This window comes from Micropterus dolomieu, linkage group LG16 (assembly GCF_021292245.1).
Source record: "Micropterus dolomieu isolate WLL.071019.BEF.003 ecotype Adirondacks linkage group LG16, ASM2129224v1, whole genome shotgun sequence".
NCBI classification, from domain to species: domain Eukaryota; kingdom Metazoa; phylum Chordata; class Actinopteri; order Centrarchiformes; family Centrarchidae; genus Micropterus; species Micropterus dolomieu.
Genome location: NC_060165.1, coordinates 3,447,789 through 3,467,039, shown reverse-complemented (window position 1 = coordinate 3,467,039; position 19,251 = coordinate 3,447,789). Strand labels below are relative to the sequence as shown.

The 19,251-nt window shown below is 41.5% G+C and overlaps 1 protein-coding gene across 3 annotated transcripts in view; it reads left to right on the top strand.

Annotated features, from left to right (window-relative positions):
- The window catches only part of chst11 (carbohydrate (chondroitin 4) sulfotransferase 11), a 136,647-nt gene that overhangs the window by 104,536 nt on the left and 12,860 nt on the right, over nt 1-19,251 (top strand). Inside the window, exons 1-3 of one of the 3 annotated variants that reach the window (XR_006828473.1) lie at nt 6,041-6,131; nt 11,910-11,995; nt 12,106-12,528. Coding sequence is in view for 2 of the 3 variants with exons in the window: in XM_046071629.1 (XP_045927585.1) it covers nt 11,910-11,995 (86 nt within the window). In the remaining variant the exon portion in view is untranslated. Of the gene's footprint in view, nt 1-6,040; nt 6,132-11,909; nt 11,996-12,105; nt 12,529-19,251 lie in introns of those variants that run through there. The other 2 variants (XM_046071630.1, XM_046071629.1) reach the window with 2 other exon arrangements.

Below are 19,251 nucleotides of genomic sequence, written 5' to 3'. Positions count from 1 at the left end.
TCGTCACCGATGCAGTGTCTCGTTCCCCTTCTCGGGGAACAAGGGTTACATAGTAACCCGAGACGTTTCACTCAGACAGCCTCTGCATCGCTCTGCCAAGGGCTATAATTCATTTAACATGAAATATACTATTACTGATGTATTATTCCTGTGCAGAGTCACTGTGGTAACATGTACAGGATATATGCTACAATATGTATAATTAGATAATGCACAGGAAACCTGAAGTTTCATTCATAGTTCAGCCCTGCCACGCCCAGAGGCGTTCCCATAGTGTCATCACCGACGCAGTTCGAGTTCCCTCGAAGGGGAACTGGATGTGAGCTCCACCTTTTTTTCTTCGTCTTCACCTGGCCTCCTCCAGACCTGCTGCACCTGCTGCTGGGCTTATGCTCCAGTGTGCTCAGTGATTGCTGTGATGTGTTAAAGGAAGCCTGAAAGGGCTGTTCACTGTTCTTGTATTATGATGTAGATGTTTTAGAAGCTGTCGGGTGCCGTCTTTGTCTCGACTGCTTTTGCATTCTGTCTGCGCTTCTCCTCTTCTCTTATCACACGCACTCTGAGTTACAGTCACTTCATTTGCCATCTGCAATCAATATACTGGAATTTGTCTTGCTTGCAGTGGTGCAGGAACATATTCACAGCTAACATGGTGAAATGTGGTTTCTGGTGCACATGGTACAGGACCACAGGAGCTTACATTCAGTGCAAGGAGGCAGCGGCGGGATGTTCAGTAGACAGTTGCATGCTGTTGCTGTGTCCATGCAGGTTGTAATACATGCATCCCAGAAGTGCCACACTGCAAAGTCAAGAAAGTAAAGTCTTATTTTTCTTATTCAAGATGAAAAAAATCTTACCATTTACTTTATATTATTAAACTTGTTTCGAGTTTACTGATCGTTGATTTTCTTAGTAAGATATTCAATTTATTTTTCAGCTAGAGCTGACAAGAAAAGTGGGTGGATTGCATAGTTTTAAAGTTCTGTTAAGAGAAAGCTGAATTTCTTTTGTGCTGAATTGGTTATGAATTCATCTTAAATGTAGATTTAAAACCATGGTTGATTTGAGACAAGTCAATACACTACGCTTCATGCCAGGAAACTCAAGTTGATTGAGTCTTAATTTAATGCCTGCATGTAATTGAATGTTTTCAAGGATATTGGAAAGCACATTTCATCCTATACCACAAGGCTTCATTACCCCCTTCAAATATTATAATGTTATAAAGGGGTATAATAGCCAAAGCCATTCTAAATTTCTTATCTTTAGAGCGCACATGTCAATAACTAAAATTTTAAAACAAAAATATACTTTTTTATCAGTGACACCTTTTCCAAAGTGCTTTCAATGTGAATTTTACCATATTGACAAACTGTGGTTTATTGATTGACACGTCTTGCCTCCCGCTGTACATAGCTTGTCGGATTATAATGACACAGACTGATGATAAAGATGAGTAGAGTAGAAAATGTAGTTAAGATCTGATATTCTCTCTCCCTCTGACTCCTGTCTATGAGCCTGAGGTGAGGACTGTCAAAGCCGTAATTGCTCATGTATTATCGTCATGTTAGTAATCATCATTAAGGGGATTAGACTGTGCGCTCTAACCAGGAAGAGACGCACGCAGCCAATCACACATGGATTGGTTTTACACACAGATGCACAAAATCACTTCCCCAAGTTCTTATTCAGCTTTGTTTAATGAAGTTTTGCCAACATTGCTAATCACCTGTATCTCTCTCTATCTCTGCGCCGGTTGCATTGTTAATTTAAATCCCAATTAGGCTGCAGGACTTTATTTTCCTGTAGGTTGATAACAACCTTACACACATACTTACACACACACAGCCATAAAGAAGTGATGCACTGTCTGTCGATGTTTGGACCCATCAACCTGTGTGTGTGTGTGTGTGTGTGTGTGTGTGTGTGTGTGTTGGCTGATGTGCAGGCAGCCCAGTGTGAAGTGGCTCGCCGCCCTCTCCCACTGTGAAGATAAGATTAGCGACAAATTAATCCTCCTCCAGCGGCCCGTAATTTCTTTGCTGATAAATGGCGGCAGATGTTGCATATGATTTCAGGCCTGCACTGAGCATGTGCACGAGTGGGCCTGCTGTTTATTGGGTGCCTCGTGTATAATCAAATGCTGAGAAAAGTATAGTGCAGTATAATATTTACTGTCTGCCGTGCTAGTTTTGCATTAGGTAACATTAAGGTTTGATTGATTTGATTTGACTCACCAACTGACAGTCTTAGCAAAAACAGAAATTATGAGGTTGACCAAATTGGTATTTATTGCACTGGAAGGTGTTTAATTTACAATCTTCCAAAGTTGACATGGCTAACGTGTTCACTAACAGTTGCACATCCCCTGCTCGCAGAGCAACATTAGTATTCATTTGGAGCTGTGTTTGTGTCCACCTGATGAAGTCCAATATTCACTCGCCACCCAAAGTGAAATGAACCGAAGTAATCCTTTTAAGCTTACCTCTTCACTCTTATGAGAACTTTTTCATTCCTTTTCCAAACCTAAGACTGGCTCTTCAGAGAATTCTCAAGTGTATGTAAGAAACTGTGATGAATGCAGGCCCTAGTAAACAAAACGGATGGGTTACAACCTTCTTCATATAAAAGAAAGGACACAAAAACACGAGCTAATGAAAAGGAGAGATGAATGATTTACAAGCTTAAATCTCCCTGATCTTTCTCATTGCACATGATTTACATCAGTTTCCGAGAATCTCACTTTGCTCTGTATTCTCATTGGGATGTCTCTTTTTTGTCCTTTTGCCTTTCAAGCCAACAAAGACGTTTTGTTGAATGGTCCAAGTGAATTGTTAAAATCTGTCCGTTTCTGACCTTCTCAGCACAATGCAGCTCAATTTAGAAGAGCTGTGCTTCAGGAAGCAGCGTGGGAGCATTAGGTTTTATTAGGAGGCACTTTAAGCGTTCCCTCTGGTTCTTAGTCGATGACAAAAAGGTCTGCTTGTTGTATTGAGCTGGAAGCTTCCCAGCTTCTCTCCACCTGCTTAGAAAAGGACTAATAAACTTGAAATCGGAGCATTTCGGAGCATTTTCAGCTGCAGGATAATGGTGACGGGGAGGAGGGCTGTCAGTGTGACAGTATCCCTGCTAAGTCTGATGAAAGTAGAATATGAAAGCTGAATTGCATGTGTGCTGTGTTTCTGAGCTGCGTGTGGATGTTTGCACTGGAGACTGACTGGGCCGCTGGTGTTTAGGCTGGCATGGGGCTCAGAGGATTACAGCCAGATGAGGAAGGAGGGGCTATGACGGGGAGGAAGAAGAGAGGAGCGAGGCAGGGGGAGAGGATGGTAAATTGAGTTCTTCAAAGTAATGTATCAAATACTCAGATGATAATCAAGATGTCAGCTGTCGGGGAGAACATCCTTCTTGGAAGCATTGTTACACAATGCACAGAGTCATTCAAAGATGTAAATTCACTATAGGTGTCACACTGATATACCAACAGTAGCAACTTACATTACATGGCTTCCGGATGTGTTTCAGGTGTTTTAATTTGCCCTCATAAACAAGTTGGCCATCCTGAATGTTTAATATATCAACAGCTTTAGGCTACTTTTTATTGAGAGTGAGAGTTAATATTTAAGCACTAATGGAGTTGAAGTGATGCTTGAAATGCAGTTTGAAGTGTCAGTTAAAGTGTAAGAACTGAAAGTAGTAGATAAGCCAGTTAAAAATGAGTTGCTACAATGAGCAGAGGATTCTGTTACAGCGAAAGTGCTGAAAACAGTTCAACTGTTCCGTGTGATCAGTGAATCCAGTTGGACGCTCTTTTATAAGATGAAAGCAGTTAGACTGTCAGATGAAGAGATAAAACTTGATTGTTGGAAGTCAATGGTAAAAGCTTTAATTTTTTTCAAAATCTTACAGGCTCAGTTATTGAGACTAACAAAGATATGAGGCTACAAAAAGATATGTTTGTGGGCATGTGTGCTTAATCTGCAGCTGGGATAGTTGCTGCTTGGTTATCCAATCTTAACTTTACATTTACATTTGCTCATTTGGCAGACACTTTTATCCAAAGCGACTTACATTTGAGGAACAACATACAATCATTAACAGAGCATCAACTACAGATCTACAACTGACAATACATATTAATAAAAGCAGAAATAAATACTAGTAAGAACTAATGGCACAAATCGCATCAATGGGGTAAATACCTAGGGAAAGAAGTTAGAGTTAACAAAAAGTGCAACCAATACAAGATAATTGTAAGGGGATAGAAGAAGAAGAGCACAGGAAGTGCATCTTAGAGGTTAGGAGTTAGAGATGTTATAAGAGGAAGTGTTTTCAGAACAGATGAGTTTTCAAGAGCTTCTTGAAGTTAGAGAGGGACACCCCTGCTCTGATGGCGTGTGGTAGCTCGTTCCACCATCGTGGTGTCACAGTTGAGAATAGCCGGGACTGGGATTGCTTTGTGTGAATGGATGGCAGAGCCAGACGGCGTTCATTGGAGGAGCGTAGCGGGCGAGAAGGGAGTTTAGGTAGATGGGTGCAGACCCAGTAGTCACTCTGTATGCAAGCATTAGTGACTTGAATTTGATTCTGGAGGCCACGGGGAGCCAGTGGAGGTCACTGAGTAATGGAGTGACATGAGTCCTTTTGGGCTGATAAAAAACCAGACGCGCTGCTGCGTTCTGAACCATTTGTAAGGGTTTCACTGCACAAGCTGGAAGACCTGCTAGGAGGGCATTGCAATAGTCGGTGCGAGAGATAACCATGGCCTGTACCAGAAGGTGGGTCGCGTACTGAGTGAGGTAGGGCTTATGTTGTATAGAGCAAAGCAGCATGACCGAGAGACAGCAGCAACATGGTCTGAAAAGGACAGCTGGTCATCAATCATGACACCCAAGTTTCTCACCACCTTGGTTGGAGTAATTGTTGCGGAGTCAATTTGTAGTTTGATGGTGGATAGATTGCTTGGCTGGAATGACCAAGAGTTCCGTCTTAGAGAGGTTTAGTTGAAGGTGGCAAGCCTTCATCCATGGAGATATGTCCGAGAGATGAAGGAAGGAGTCTGAGATGAGACTCCCTCCTTGATGGCTGAGATGGTGGGGTCATAAAGCGGGAAGGATAGGTAGAGTTGTGTATCTGCCACATGATAGGTTTTCCTGTGCCGTGCTCACACAGTCGGAGCTGACCGGGGCGGGAATAGAATGGTTGATTTTGAGAGAATTATAGTTTATATTATACTTTGCCTGTGAAGAAGGCAGCAAAGGTATCAGCAGACAAGTTTGTGGGTGGAGGAGGTGGAGGAGGATTTATAGCGTTTTAAGTGGAAAATAATTTCCTTGGGTCAGTGGCACTGCTTATTCTGTCATTATAGAATGCAGTTTTGGCAGCACTGATGCTTGTTGAGAAGGAGGATAGGAGCAGTTGGTAGCCCTTAAGGTCGGCAGGGTCTTTGGTTTTTCGCCATTTTCTTTCAGCCGCTCTGAAATCAGTACGGAGCCCACGGATGGCACCAGTTAGCCACGGGTGGGACTGGTTCGGGCGGGCAGGCTTGGTGGATAGAGGACACAGGCTATGCAGACACAAGCTCAGTGTAGAGCAAAGAGATGTGCGGCATCATTGACCATGGCTTCCTCACTTTGCCCACATTTTTTGTGGATTTTCTGGCTCCAGTAACGTTCTCTGAATGTGAATGGGCAATGCTGTTAAATTTCAACCCTCATGTTTCTCTTCCAGAGACATGTAGTCTTGCATTATTGAATGTGCTCTGCATCAAAGAGTAATACCTTCACAAGAATGAGTATGGGGGTAACTTGCAAAGCCGACAGTCCACACTGGCCTCGTAGTTATTGTAATACACATCACCATGAGGGTGTTTGTACCTGCCAGCACTGGGGAAGTGAAAAGGTTTTGTTTCCCATGACCTTACCTGATTCCACACCTGAGGAATCCAGCCAGCCAATGCAGGTGAGAGGACTGTGAAGGGTAACGGTTTCCATGGTTTCAGCTCAGTCCCCACCAACCAATGAGCCAAGTGTTGGCCGAGGACTCCGGGTGACCTTATGTTCTCGATGACTGGGTGGGCGTACACTGGTTACACCGGGCTCTGTTAGCCATATTTCAGCTTCATTGTACAGGTACCAGTGCCTTCAGCGTGTGTGTGTGTGTGTGTGTGTGTGTGTGTGTGTGTGTGTGTGTGTGTGAAGGATGAACAGTCAGTTGAGGCAGCAGACAGACCACAGAAAGGATTACTGACAGATTAAACTGTTCAGCCCTTGTCTGCTTTCTGTTTGTGTGTACAATGTGTGTGTTTGTGTACATACCTGCAGGCATCAGAGCAGACGAGAGCAATAAGGCCTGTGTGGACGGATTTCAATTGCTTGTATGTCAGTGTGTGTGTGTGTGTTGGGGGGAGTATACATCATGTGAGGACAAAAGGATTTAGACAGATGAGCTTTTTGTCTTTTCTCCAAGGGTGGTCACATCAGCATACACCACATATGGTTTATTACACCGAAACTGGTAAATTGGTTTTACTTAAATGTTCGAAAACACCAACAAGGAAGAAAAAAAACAGTTGCTTCCAGTTGAAGTGGTCAGATTTGTTTACCTTCAAATGCAGGCAATTTAAACTGTTTTGGATTATGACACATATTTTATAAATGAATTGTCCACAGTAAATGCAGGGCTGCAAAAAAACTGAAAGGGTGAAATTCAATATTCTTGTTGCTAATGCTCCCTGTTATATTTTTTCAGAACACCAAAACGTCATCCTTTGAACAAAAAAAAGCCAAAAAGATTAAATAAAATAAAAAAAAAGAACATAAAAATGTTATTGAGCAATGAATTAGACTAAATTGTATGTTTCCAGTGCTCTTTCACAATCAATGCTTTTCAGTCACTTGTGTGTGAGACATGAAGCGAGGAGGCATCGTTAAAGGGCATTTACTGTGAAGCACCATGTGATGTTTATGGATATTTGGACTCCACAGAAATGCGTCATAACTGGTTGCTACAACAAACAAATGTCACTCGGTCTTTCAGACATTTCCAACACCTTTGGTGTCATTGTTTAATCATTGATATTACTGTTATCTGGTTTTAAAGCTTATTTAAAGCTATTTATTTGATGTCATTACAAAGCCAACAAATTCATTTTCAGTACAAGCAAGATTAAAAAGGTAAACTCTTAAATCTCCTCAAAGTAGAGAAAATGCATTGTTTCCAGTGTGTAGGAGCACAACCAGAGATGGAATTGACACAATTTCTGTGCCACTTTTATAAAGGGATAATAGGGTCTAACTAATAGCTTCATCAATAGTGAATAAATGATCTATTAATGTTTTGTATATCAGTTATAAGCCATACATGAGAACAAGTTATGGTGTTGATCCTCCTCCAGCAGGATCATTAGGATGACCTTTCCAATGGACCATTAAGTGTTAATGCGCCACCCATGAACCCAGAGACAGGGTACGATACGCAGCAAATTTGATCCATATCATTCCCTGTCTCTCTAGCCCCTCATTTGCTGTCATCTATCTACCATTTGATACAAATAAAGCCATTAATTACAACTATTTCAGTGATATGTTGATAACATGCTAATCATATAGACTAATCCACTGGCTGATTTATGCCATTACTACATTACCATTACCTCTTTTGTTCGACCTGTGGATGTGAAAGTGCTGTGGAAAAGCCCCAGCATAACTTTCTAGCTTGTGATTGTAAATGAACACACTTGTCATCCATGATTATTTGCACTGTAACAAAACGAAATCATACTATAAGTGGAATTCTGACCAGTTTCAGATGGATTTGATGGGGACGACTTCAGATGGAGCAGAGGCTTGTGGACTTTGCTTTCCATGTTTTCCCAGAATTGAAGTTTATCGTTGCAGCAAATGATTACAGCACAGCACAAAAAGCCTGGATTGGGTGCTTTTTATGCATCGAACTGTTTATTAATACTGTGATTTGAGAGCATAGTCTTTAGCTTTTAGCTGGCAAATATCACCACAGTTCTAGGACCCATGAGTGCTATGCGTCGCAATCAGACACATACTCACACTAGGACTGAATCCTCATTACCCTGAGCTCCACCTCAAGCACATGTCCACAGCAATCAGGAATCATCACTGTCCTGCTGATTCACCCTGCTGATAGTGGAAGTGCGTGCGCACCCGTGTTGTGCTTTTCTGTGTAAACGAGCCTAAAAAGCAAATATTCTGTGATTGCATTATTGCCCCAAAAGCTGTTGTGTTCTAAGAAAACAGTAATTTTCTGTTTACATCATCCACATTATAGGATGCAGTCTTGAACTACATTATTAAAGACCGACTTTAGCAACAAGGTTATCAATCTCGTTGTATGTGTGTGTGGATGATTAATTGTGCATATACAGGAGTGTGGGTGTTGAGGGTGTAAAGGCATCCCTCACCTCTCTCTATCCCCCCCTCGGTGTTTGAAGGTCACGCCTGTCTGTTGGGGCTTGTTACACTAACAAGCGCTCAGCTCACTCCCCGGGGATTTGCAGTTCACATACAGGGATGCTGGGTATATCTGTGGTCAGCGCCGACCTCAGCACACTGCGTTCTTTAATTTATAACCAGGGTTTTAAAAAATCAACAGCCTGCTGAGATGCGTGAATCCTATATTTGCTTTGAAGTTCCTCTGACCTGTGAGATGAGAGTAAGAGCAGACAAAGCCTCATTTATGTTTAAAGGGAAATTTGACCACTGCAGCAGTAAAACAATAGGATCTAAAAGAGGAGGAGTAACTGGAGCATACTGACAGTCACAGAAAACATCTTTATTACGCTGATACTGAGTGTGTACTGTCTTGAAAGACAGATTTACGTAGTTGTCCACAGATTTGTACAGTAACAGTTTAGTTCATGAGGTGTGCAGATGACCAAATGTGAACTGTGACATTATCAGCTTTACACAGCAGATGTGCAAATCTGCCTCCTGCACCACTGCACATTGTAAATACAGGCAAACATTGTGGACATACATGATTATGTCCACGAGTGTGGTAGCTAATTAAATTGTGTATAATTAGCCACTGAGCCTGTATAATGGGGTGGTGTGGGGCAGTGGATAAGACACGTGCCTTTGGTGTGAGAGACCCGGGTTTAGTTCCAACTGTGACACATCCACTAATGTGTCCCGGAGCAACACACTTTACCCCTAGTTGCTCTAGAGGCGTAGGACCTTCCAGCATATATAGCGAAGTCACTTTGGATAAAAGTGTCAGCTAAATGAATAAATGTAATGGATTATGGATGGATTATGAGACAGTGGGCCCTGGGGTAAAGACATGTAAAAGGCCCCCCACCCCTCCTACATAAAAGCAAGACACCAAGACTGACTAAACAAAACAGGGTTTTAGTGTTAGGCCTACTGGGGATGTTACGGTTGGTCGGTACCTTAACCCTTAGGCCACCCATACTTCTTTTTGATTATTTGGATTTTCTGTTTTCTGTTTTTTATTTTTAGATGAAGCAGTTATTTCAATGAAATTCCTCTGAAATCAAGAGCGCAACATATGTATAATAATGTGTAATATGTCAATGCATGATTTGTCTGTAATTTCCCTATGGACGGTAGAATTGAAACAGGAACTTCTGGGTTCTGTTCCAGAAGTAGGAAACACTTCCAGATCACATTGACACAAGACAAATTAAAAAAGTCCAGCCATAAACCAGGCATGCCAAACCTGATATGAAGTGTCATTGTTGTTTGAAATCCGTCCAGTGATGGTGGAGTTCTTTCCATGTCGGGGGATGCAGTCATGAAATTTTTCATCCCCCTAAAGAGTCAAGGACATGTCATCAGAGTCCTAAATATTAGCTATGGCCCTGGCTGCATCTAACTTTCATTACTGTTCATCTCTTGAAACATTTTTAGTTTATAAAATGCCAGAAAATAGGGAAAATGATTCATTACAAAATCTTTTTTGCTTGTTTTGTCCATCCACCAGTCTAGAACCTAAATCTGAACTTAAAATGATAAAATGCTGAACTGTTTACCTTGATAAATGAGGATAAATCACCTAGCCTATTAATACTGCCATCAATTAATTATTTTCTGTTTATCAGCTAATCAAGTTATCGAGTAGTCTGTGTTGAACTGCTAAGGTTACTGATTGAAATAAGTGAATCAATAAAGCATAATTGATGTTCACATAATTATAGAATCACAAGAATTTGTAATGTGAATGGCAAACTTCACTGCTGGGTTGTACTGATGAAGATGTACTGTGTAGAAATGTATCCAGAAGTGTGAATGTGCATCACTTGTTATTCTCATCATCAGCTTTTCTGATGGCAGAAACACATGTCCATCCATGAACATGAGGCAGATGACGTGTGGAATAAACTGCCATTAAATCCTTGGCTTCCTCATTAGTGGTTCATTTTCTTTCCTGACGATCCTGTGCCGTCCTTCAGTGCTTTTCCATCCAGAGTAATTGGAGAGAGTGTGTTGGCGGGGGCGGTGTGTTGCACTGACTGCTCCCACTGAGCCGCTGCCAGCAGCTACTGCTCTGTATCGAGTTGTGTAAAGAGCTGAGAATCCAGCCAAACAAATGCTGAACTGTGGCTTCGCCCTTGGCATACAGTCACTGCTCTCATTATTTATCCCTGTAGCTTTCTGCCTCCTTCTCACAGCAGTTGGTCGTTTAAAGCGATGGCTCAAAAAGTGGTGTCCTTGTGGAGAGGTCCAGGGGGTCCACAGCAAAACAAAGAGTAGTTAGATTTCACTCTTCAATCTGTCAATCAGAGGAATCCAGCCCAGTAAAGGACAGACCTGAAGAGAAGTAGAGGGTTGGCAGGGGAACGGTGCAGCTATATGAGGGTTCTCCTGTAGGTTGAAGATACTAAAATATCTACTAAGAAGAAAGGGAACAAGGGCAAAGGTCAAAAGAAAATAATTTCCCACTTTGGTGGGACATGTTTGGTATTTATGTCCATATAGCACCATAATATGCACGTCCAAAAAACACCTAAACCATTTTGCTTCTTTAAGTTTATAGACTGTGTAACTTTGAAAAGAAGAAATAACACAATCTTCTTATTAAAAAGGAGAAGTTGAACTAATAAGAAATAATAACATATCCAACATGTGAAAAAATTCACATGTTGGACTTGTTGTTGTGGCGTTTGCAAGACTCCAACAAACACGTCCTGGATGTATGCATACTAAACTCAAAGATGATACCCTGTTCATGATGAAAGTCAATTGAAAGTTGTTCACTGAGAGCATACACCAGAAAACGAAGAAGCATAATTCCAGCTTTAGTGTCTCTGCCTTTTGCCAGGCTCGCTTGGCCAACAGGCTTTACCTCACACACATAAAAACAGCTTTTCTAGGTTGTGGAAATGTTATACAACTATTAAAGCTTCATGGTTTTTAATTTAATAATACAAAGTGCATTAACTGACCTTGTTTGCAGTTTGGGATTTCAAATTAAGTTTTAGTCTCTCTTATAATGGTGGGCGGGGGGGTTTGGTTTTTTTTTTTGCAATGCCACTGGGATAAATTGGAAGCAAGACTGACTTGCTACAGAGAATCATGAGAAATGAAGAAATGAAAGGGAAATTCAACATGGCCTTATCCTGTAATTCCCACTTGTAGCCATGGTGGCTGCTGTTCATTTTGGAACAAAGATATTAAGCTCAAAGGGGGATGCATTCTGCAACAACGGGCTAAATTTCAGTCGGAGAAGATGGCATATTTAGGTTTTTCTGAAGACTTAACAGGGCAAGAGTCAGTATTTTGGAGCATCAGTCAGTGTTCCTGAGCGAGATGGGTCTTAACTAGTTTGTCTTCTTTGTTACTCTCTTTCTATTGGGTTGGTTGGGCTGAAAGAGCCTCAGTTCTTATTGGTGTCTCCACTGTGTTTTGCAGTCATGAGGAGAAACCCCTTCGTGGTGGACGGCTGCTGTAGGAAGGGGTCACGCAACGCCCTGCAGGAGCTCTACAACCCCACACAGGTAGGAGGCCAACATGCTTGCTGCAACTTCTCTCTCTTTATTTACTGTCTCTCTCTGTCTGTCTCTCTTGACCCTGATCTATTCCTGTTTGTACTCTTCTCCTCACCCAGCAGGTCAAAGGTCTGACTCAACAAGGCCCTGTAAAGCACTAATCCCGGCTGGTTTTAGTTCAGCATTTGTTTTTGTGCATGCCTGCCGATGTGCATGCCTCTTTTTAGCTTCTCTATTCCTAAATGTAGATTGTTGCTCAGTCTCTACTGACTGTGACATGTGCGTCAGTGCCTGAATGTCAACCTGGAAGTGACAGTCAATCTGACAATCTGAGTGTCCCCCTTCCACAATGAATGACCATGAAAACTCTTGGGGACAGCATTAGCATAATGGCCATCTATCTTCCATCTGGTAGTGAGCAAATTTTACAGGCACGCAGCGATAAAGTCATCTCCAGTCTTTCAGGAATGAGAACGGACAACAAGAGACAAGAAAAAGACGGAGGTTTTGCCCAAGCCTCACAACTTAATTCTCAAGGGCAGGGAGGAGAGAAAAAACTATTAAAATAAAGTGTTTTGCATCAGCAGGTAGTAGTCCTCACTTGTCTCCATGAATAGCATGACTGTTATTGCGCTGTCAGTTTCTGTTCCAGCCAGTGAAGCCTCACTTCATTAAGCATTACACAATTTAGATATAAAGAGCTTCACGAGATGGCAGCCATTTGAAAGCACGACACCTGCTATAACTACAAGAATGCCGTTATGAAATTAAAGCATTTTATACGTCGCAGTTTTAATGGTTTTTCTGCTTTATTGGGCAGTTTACAGTGAGGAGAGACAGAGGTAGGATGTCAGAATGGGACAGGGACACAGGCCTTAACCTGCTGAGCTAGCAGGAAACCCAATGTTAATGGTTACTATAAGAGCTGCACAAGTGAAAAAGTGTTTCTGATGGCATACATTTTTGTTTTCTAGAAAAATGAGACAATCAAAGTGTTTATTGGAGCAGTGCAGGGAATTGCAGGTACAGTATTGGCATGCATTGATTATCAGCAACACGTATAGCTGCGCAAATATGTTTTCCTATAACAAATCCAAACCAAAAACTCAAAAAAAATTGCTTGCAAAAACACGATTGATTACAATAGCAGACAAACATATTGTCACTTACTACACTGTAAATCACTTAACAGCACAAACAATCAGGACAATGCAGACAAAATACTACAGGACACTATACTAAATATTATTGGAAACCATCTGGAAAGCTCACCCCACTTTCAAAAATCAAAACAAACTATTAGTATATACATCAGTCACCTGGAGGCAGGTGTTACAACCTGCACCTGCTGCAACACCCTCAGCACCCTACTCCCCATGGTTATGGCTACACAGTTTATTTTTATTATTTATGTTACCAACATGAGTCGACAAAATAAGAAATGTTCAAATCCCACACATATAAGAGTTTTAAAGGAAAAAACTATGATTTGTTACTAGTTGGGTTTTAGTTTTCGTGGCTCTGGGCTCTGGTTTTATATGTTACAATAGCAATGACTAAAGTAATGGCTGAGATCTTGGAATGCATTGACATCAATAAAAAAAAAGGTCCAAATTGGCAACAAGCATGAGTGGTCAGACAGTCTGCCTGTTTGACAGCAAGCCAACAGTTTTGCCAGATTACTGTTGCTAGCACTTTACCTAGAGACACTCACAGTGTGTAGTAGTTCCCTCATTTAATAGGAAGACTGCATGTGCAAACCTACTTAGGCAGGTCAACTAAATAAATATGACCACCCAGGGTTTTCTGACTGCTCATGCTTGTTGCCCTATTGGTCCTATTTTTAGAGATGCAGTTCATCACTTACTTTGGTGAGTACAATACTATTACAACCAACAGAACAATTAAAATCTCGAACTAATATGAACTGTGGAATCCATCAGCTTTCAAGCTTTGGAAATAAAACTCAAGTCGTAATAAACTATATTTTTCCTTTAAAAATGATGCTGTTTGGAATAGATCCCCAACTGTCCTTGAACACATCATTGAGGAGGTTTTTCAAAACAGTCCCTGCTTGCAATGATAATGTAATTCTGACAAAAAGCAAAGTGATGGGCTGTGATGGATTACCTATCTCAAGCAAGTGAACTGAAACCAGTGGCTGCCTTAAAGGTAGGAAATCAATTCAACAACTTAATGCTCAAAAATAAATATAAAAAGAAGGTTGGCCAGGATGAAAACCAGGCTTACACCGTGTTTGGTTGATGAGTTACATCATGCGATACAACCTTTCCTCAAAACTGACTTTTTGGAACATTGTGGGGGGGCAGCCTGTATATGTATTTTGCAGAAACTGTAAACAGTACTTTCTTCATGTTGTGTTGGAGCACCGTTTATCTGTAGTGTGGTGCAGGAGCTGAAGGGAAGAGCGAGAAAGGAGGACACTGCTGGAGGTGATGCTATCACAGTGATAGATTGGATAGTTCCTGCTGCTCTTCTGTTCTCTCATCACTGTCCTCCTCACTATCTATCACTTACTATCTGCCTGCCTCTTTCTTCTGCAGCTAACTCTGGGCTGTCTCTTTCCTCACGCCTCCAACTGTCCTTTATTCCCCCAGCTCTGCCTCTTCTGTCCTTTGCTGTCTGGTGCGCCCTCTCTCTCTATTGGTCTTTTTTTCTCTCGATTGGCCATACGGGGGCTTTAAGTGGTTTTCTGCACAGCTTAGATCAGGTGCATGTGGACTCACTGTAGGTTAATTTACCGTGGAAGATTTTTCCACACGTTCTCGCTCATGTGAAGTCCCATTGATATACAGTATTTCTGTGTGCACAGGGACTGCAGCTAGAGTAAACATTAGCAGGGTGCCTGGGGTCAGTGGTCAAGAGAGAGCTGTTTCTGCATGTGTGTGCCTGTGTGTGTGGTTGGGTGTTCTTGTACCTCTGTCCTTGTTTGAATCGTACACCTTCAGAGTGAGGACATGTTTGCCATATTTTGGTAAGTGCATTTTTTACTTCTTCACTGGTTGACCGACTGTAGGTCTCTGACTTGGGTTTAAGGAATTGAGCTCAAGATAAGGTGCGCAGTGTGTGAAAAGAATACTCTTAAATGAAATGGTAGAAAAAAAGTAGATACCTGAAATGTTGGTTTTAGAAGAGAACTATTTTTGTCCAACATGAGTCATTTGCGAAGTGACTGTGGGCCGCTCCCCGAAGTCTTGAAATCACGGTGAGGTCGCCATTTTTGGTACCATCTTGGCACGAAAACCAAAACCCATGCTCACTGACCTTCTCTGCCATCCTGCGCTACAGCTGAAGACTGCTGTTTGTCAAGAAATAGTCCTATCATGTGATGTGACATGTAATTCACTATTCGTTGTTTTTACATTTCAGTTCATGTACAGATTAAACAAAAAGATGCATTATGTTAAGCTTGCTATGTGTTCATAGGTGTTTTTTTTCACTTTGGACAGCCAGGCTGGCTATTTACTTATAATAAAAAATGAATTCAGTTGTTATTATGACCGGAGCATGAACACAGTGGATGCTAAATTAGCACATACACCAAATTGAATTAGCATAAACACCCACAAGTAGGCTGAATGTATGGTTCCAGTCTATTCACCTTCATGACACTAACACTTCAAAAACTGGCTAGTCTGCTCCCCACTGCTGCTGTACAGTCTGATGGCAGCAGGGACAAATGAGCACCTGAAGCGCTCCGTTATGCACCTAGGTGGGATGATCCGGTGCCTGAATGAGATCCATCTGCCAAGATGGCTTTGATCTTGAACTTCTTACTTCTCTCCGCCACTGCCTCCAGGCTGTCCAGTTCCAGCCCAACCACTGATCTGGCTTTCCTCACCAGTTTGTTGAGTCTGCTCTCCCTAACTCCAGTTCTGCCAGCCCCCCTCCCTTCTCTAAGTTTTTTTCTCTCTATTGTAAATGTTTTACATTTAATTAATACCTATTCCACACTGGATAAATCTGGAGAAAAAAAACATTTTGGAGTCAAGTCATCCATTCAAGGCTTAACTTCCCAGCTGCCGAGCCAGGGAGCAACAAGGTGTCTTTGAGGCTCCCAAAAGCTCACAGAGATCCTCTTCTTTGCTATTTTTACCCTTTGCTGCGTGTCCTTGGGGCTGACTGTGGTTTCATTAATCAGAATTTAAATCAGAATGAGTTGATTTGTCGAATGCAATAAACCTCCAGAGTTAATGATTTGATGTGGCCACACACAGGGTCACATATCATCTAAATACAGGGAAGAAAACTAGTTTCCTTGCACCGTAATAATGTTTCCTCCTCATGGAAATGTTTTTTTTTTCTTCCTACGAGTAATCACAGAGGCATGTAGACACCATTATTACCAAGCCAGAGCCTGGCTCACAGTTAAATGCTGATTCAGAGATCAGAGCTGAGGCTGGTGAACAGGATGTGCACATTTGTGCACAGGCCTGCAGTGGGTTTGAAACAGGGATGAATGACTCAGAGCTAACATGAGCACTAATGGAGTGTGATTGTAATGGAAGTATGCCTTCATGGTCTGTGTGTGTGCATCAGTTGTTATGTATCTGGGTTTTAGTCCGTCAAATATCCTCACAAAGATAGAGAGCAGAGCAAAAACTTTGATGATCTGTATTTTGGGTTTGGGTTGAAGGTCTCACGATTTGATATTTGCTACTCCTTTTCACTCTAAACTTGCTATATTTTCCTAATCTTAAGGTCCTGTATGTTTTCATATTTTTGTGTCTCTGCATGGTTTTATATATGGAATGTTTATGTTGGATTGATTTTGATGTGTCAGAATAGTGGGCAGGGCCAAGACACATGCAGGATAACCTAACCCTTTTAACCATGACCGCTGTCGTTCCTCAGCCTTAACCAAGTAGTTTTTGTTGCCTAAACCTACAGTAATCAAAGCACAACCACAAAAGTGGAATGGCCCTTCATTCTTGATTTTGGAAACAGTAGTTTGTGTGATACGATCAAAAGCTCCAGAACAGCTACTGAATGGACCTTATAGTGAAACTGTTCAGCTAACTGCTATCTCCAAGGTCGAGAATTAACTTTCTTTTTGGAATTTTGTCGTTTTTAGAGAGTAGACAGTAGGGAGACGACAAGAAATGCTGGAAGAGAGAATGAGACATGGGAAATGCCATGCAACAAAGGTCCACTACTGAATTTCAGCTTTTAAGCCAAAAGAAGTCTTTAGAGTAACTACATGAAAAAAAAATTTACTTCTATTTATCACTTGTCTCACTGCTGAAAACAATACTATTATTTATTTCAGTTAGTCCCTTAGGTGGATGTATTTTCTTCAAAAGAAGTCAGGCTCATTGTGTCAAACAATGAAACAAGCAAAAGTCATTCATTTTGAAATGAAACATGTGCAAGAACCATTGACACATCGTCAGTGAAAAATCTCTGAATCTGAAAACGCACTCAACGCACTTTGTAGTTTTTGAGTGTCTTTTGCATTGTAACCGTGGTGAGAGCCCTCTGTTTCTAAGCTAAATTAGCCTGACTATGTAACAAAGCTTTCAAGGACGACGGCGGAGAGACCATCAGTGTGTGTGTTTGTGTGTCACGCACCACCTCCTCCCTACACTTTGTTGCTCTTTATTCTACATCGCCTTACACTGACCTGACATATAATGCTTGTAGTGTTGAAAAATGACGATAAGGGGTTTTGACCAAGGGTCCATATTTGATGACATGGGAATATATGAGAATGGGTTGAATATGTATGAATAGGGTGAATGTGACATGTAGAGTAAAGTGCTCTGAGGGGTCGGAAGACTAGGAAGGCGCTGTTGCATTTTTTTGTTTACTGGAGTGCACGGCCCCAGCTGAATTTCATGGTGGAAGTTCTCTTCTATCCTGGGGTCTCCTCCCATTCAGACATGCCCACGCTGAAGCACCTTTACTGGGTCATTTCAGTGTGAAGAATCCTTCAGATTGTTCAAGTGAACAAAACACATTTTGGCCACTTACATCTTTGGTCTCATTACCGCAAAAACTTCAATTAATAGCTGAGTCCCAAATAGCCGCCTATCTCCTTTACTGGCCTGGTGTGGGAACACATTTTGACAAATAAACGCCTGCCTTAATTTAACGCCTGGTCTGGTTTTTATAGAAGTTCTTTGGATGTATAACCTTAAACCCCGCGGGGTCTCCACTTTAGCTGATTCTAAGCTGCTTCTAAGCTGCTTAGATCGTTAATACAAATATTGATGTTTAAACATATGATCAATGTGTCAATATGGACATGCTGCACATCCTTAGACCGGTTAGATTCTCCACAATACCACTGTTGAGTTCATTTAACGGAAACAACAAGACCCAAAGTGTAATTCTTCTAGATTTACCGGTGTAACCGGCATAACTATAAGAGAGGAAAGGGGGAAAAAAGTGCTGACTCATGTTAACTTTGAAGTGCTCGTTAAGCCCAAATGTGTCCGTTCTTTGATTATTTATATTCCTTTAGTCTGTAAGGGTCCACCCATCAAAAGAACCAAAACAGCTTGTGAATCCTGTCATGTGAAGTCCATCGCTCTCTGTCTGCTAACTTCTCTCATCCTGCACCCTGTTGTTGTCTGTCGGAGCCAGATCAAATGAATGATGTGCATTTGATATTATTTGATCATTTTTACATAAGTATTATTCTGTTTGAAATAAATAAACTGTTTGATTGTTGTTTCAGTTTTGTGCAAAAAGATTTAAAGGCCTGGTCAATCCAGTGATTTTAGCAAATAAAAGCCCTGGCTATTATTCAAAGTTTTACAGTAATTCAGCCATTACCTAGAACTCGTGATCATTAGGACAGAAGGGTAGGAGGCTAGAGAAAAACACTACTATAAAAACACTAATTTCTACAAATGGAAATTTGAGGGAGATGAGCAAGTAACCAGTCCTGGCAGGACAACTAGTTGTCATCGGAAATGGTTTGAAATGAACGTGCTCTGAATATTAATCATGGGTGGAGAATTGTAATTTTGGTGTTTCAAAATGAATGTATTCAGTGAAAGGAGGAAACTGTCCGCCTGCACCTGTGCCACTAGATAATACCTGTCTGGATTGTTTCACCAGCTGCAGATATCCTGCAAACCCCACAATCCCTTCACTTTAGTTGAGTGTGTGTGTGTGTGTGTGTGTGTGTGTGTGTGTGTGTGTGTGTGTGTGTGTGTGTGTGTGTGTGTGTGTGTGTGTGTGTGTGTGTTGCCCTCCCTGAAATAAGCACCCTGGGCAAGATTATGCAGGAACAC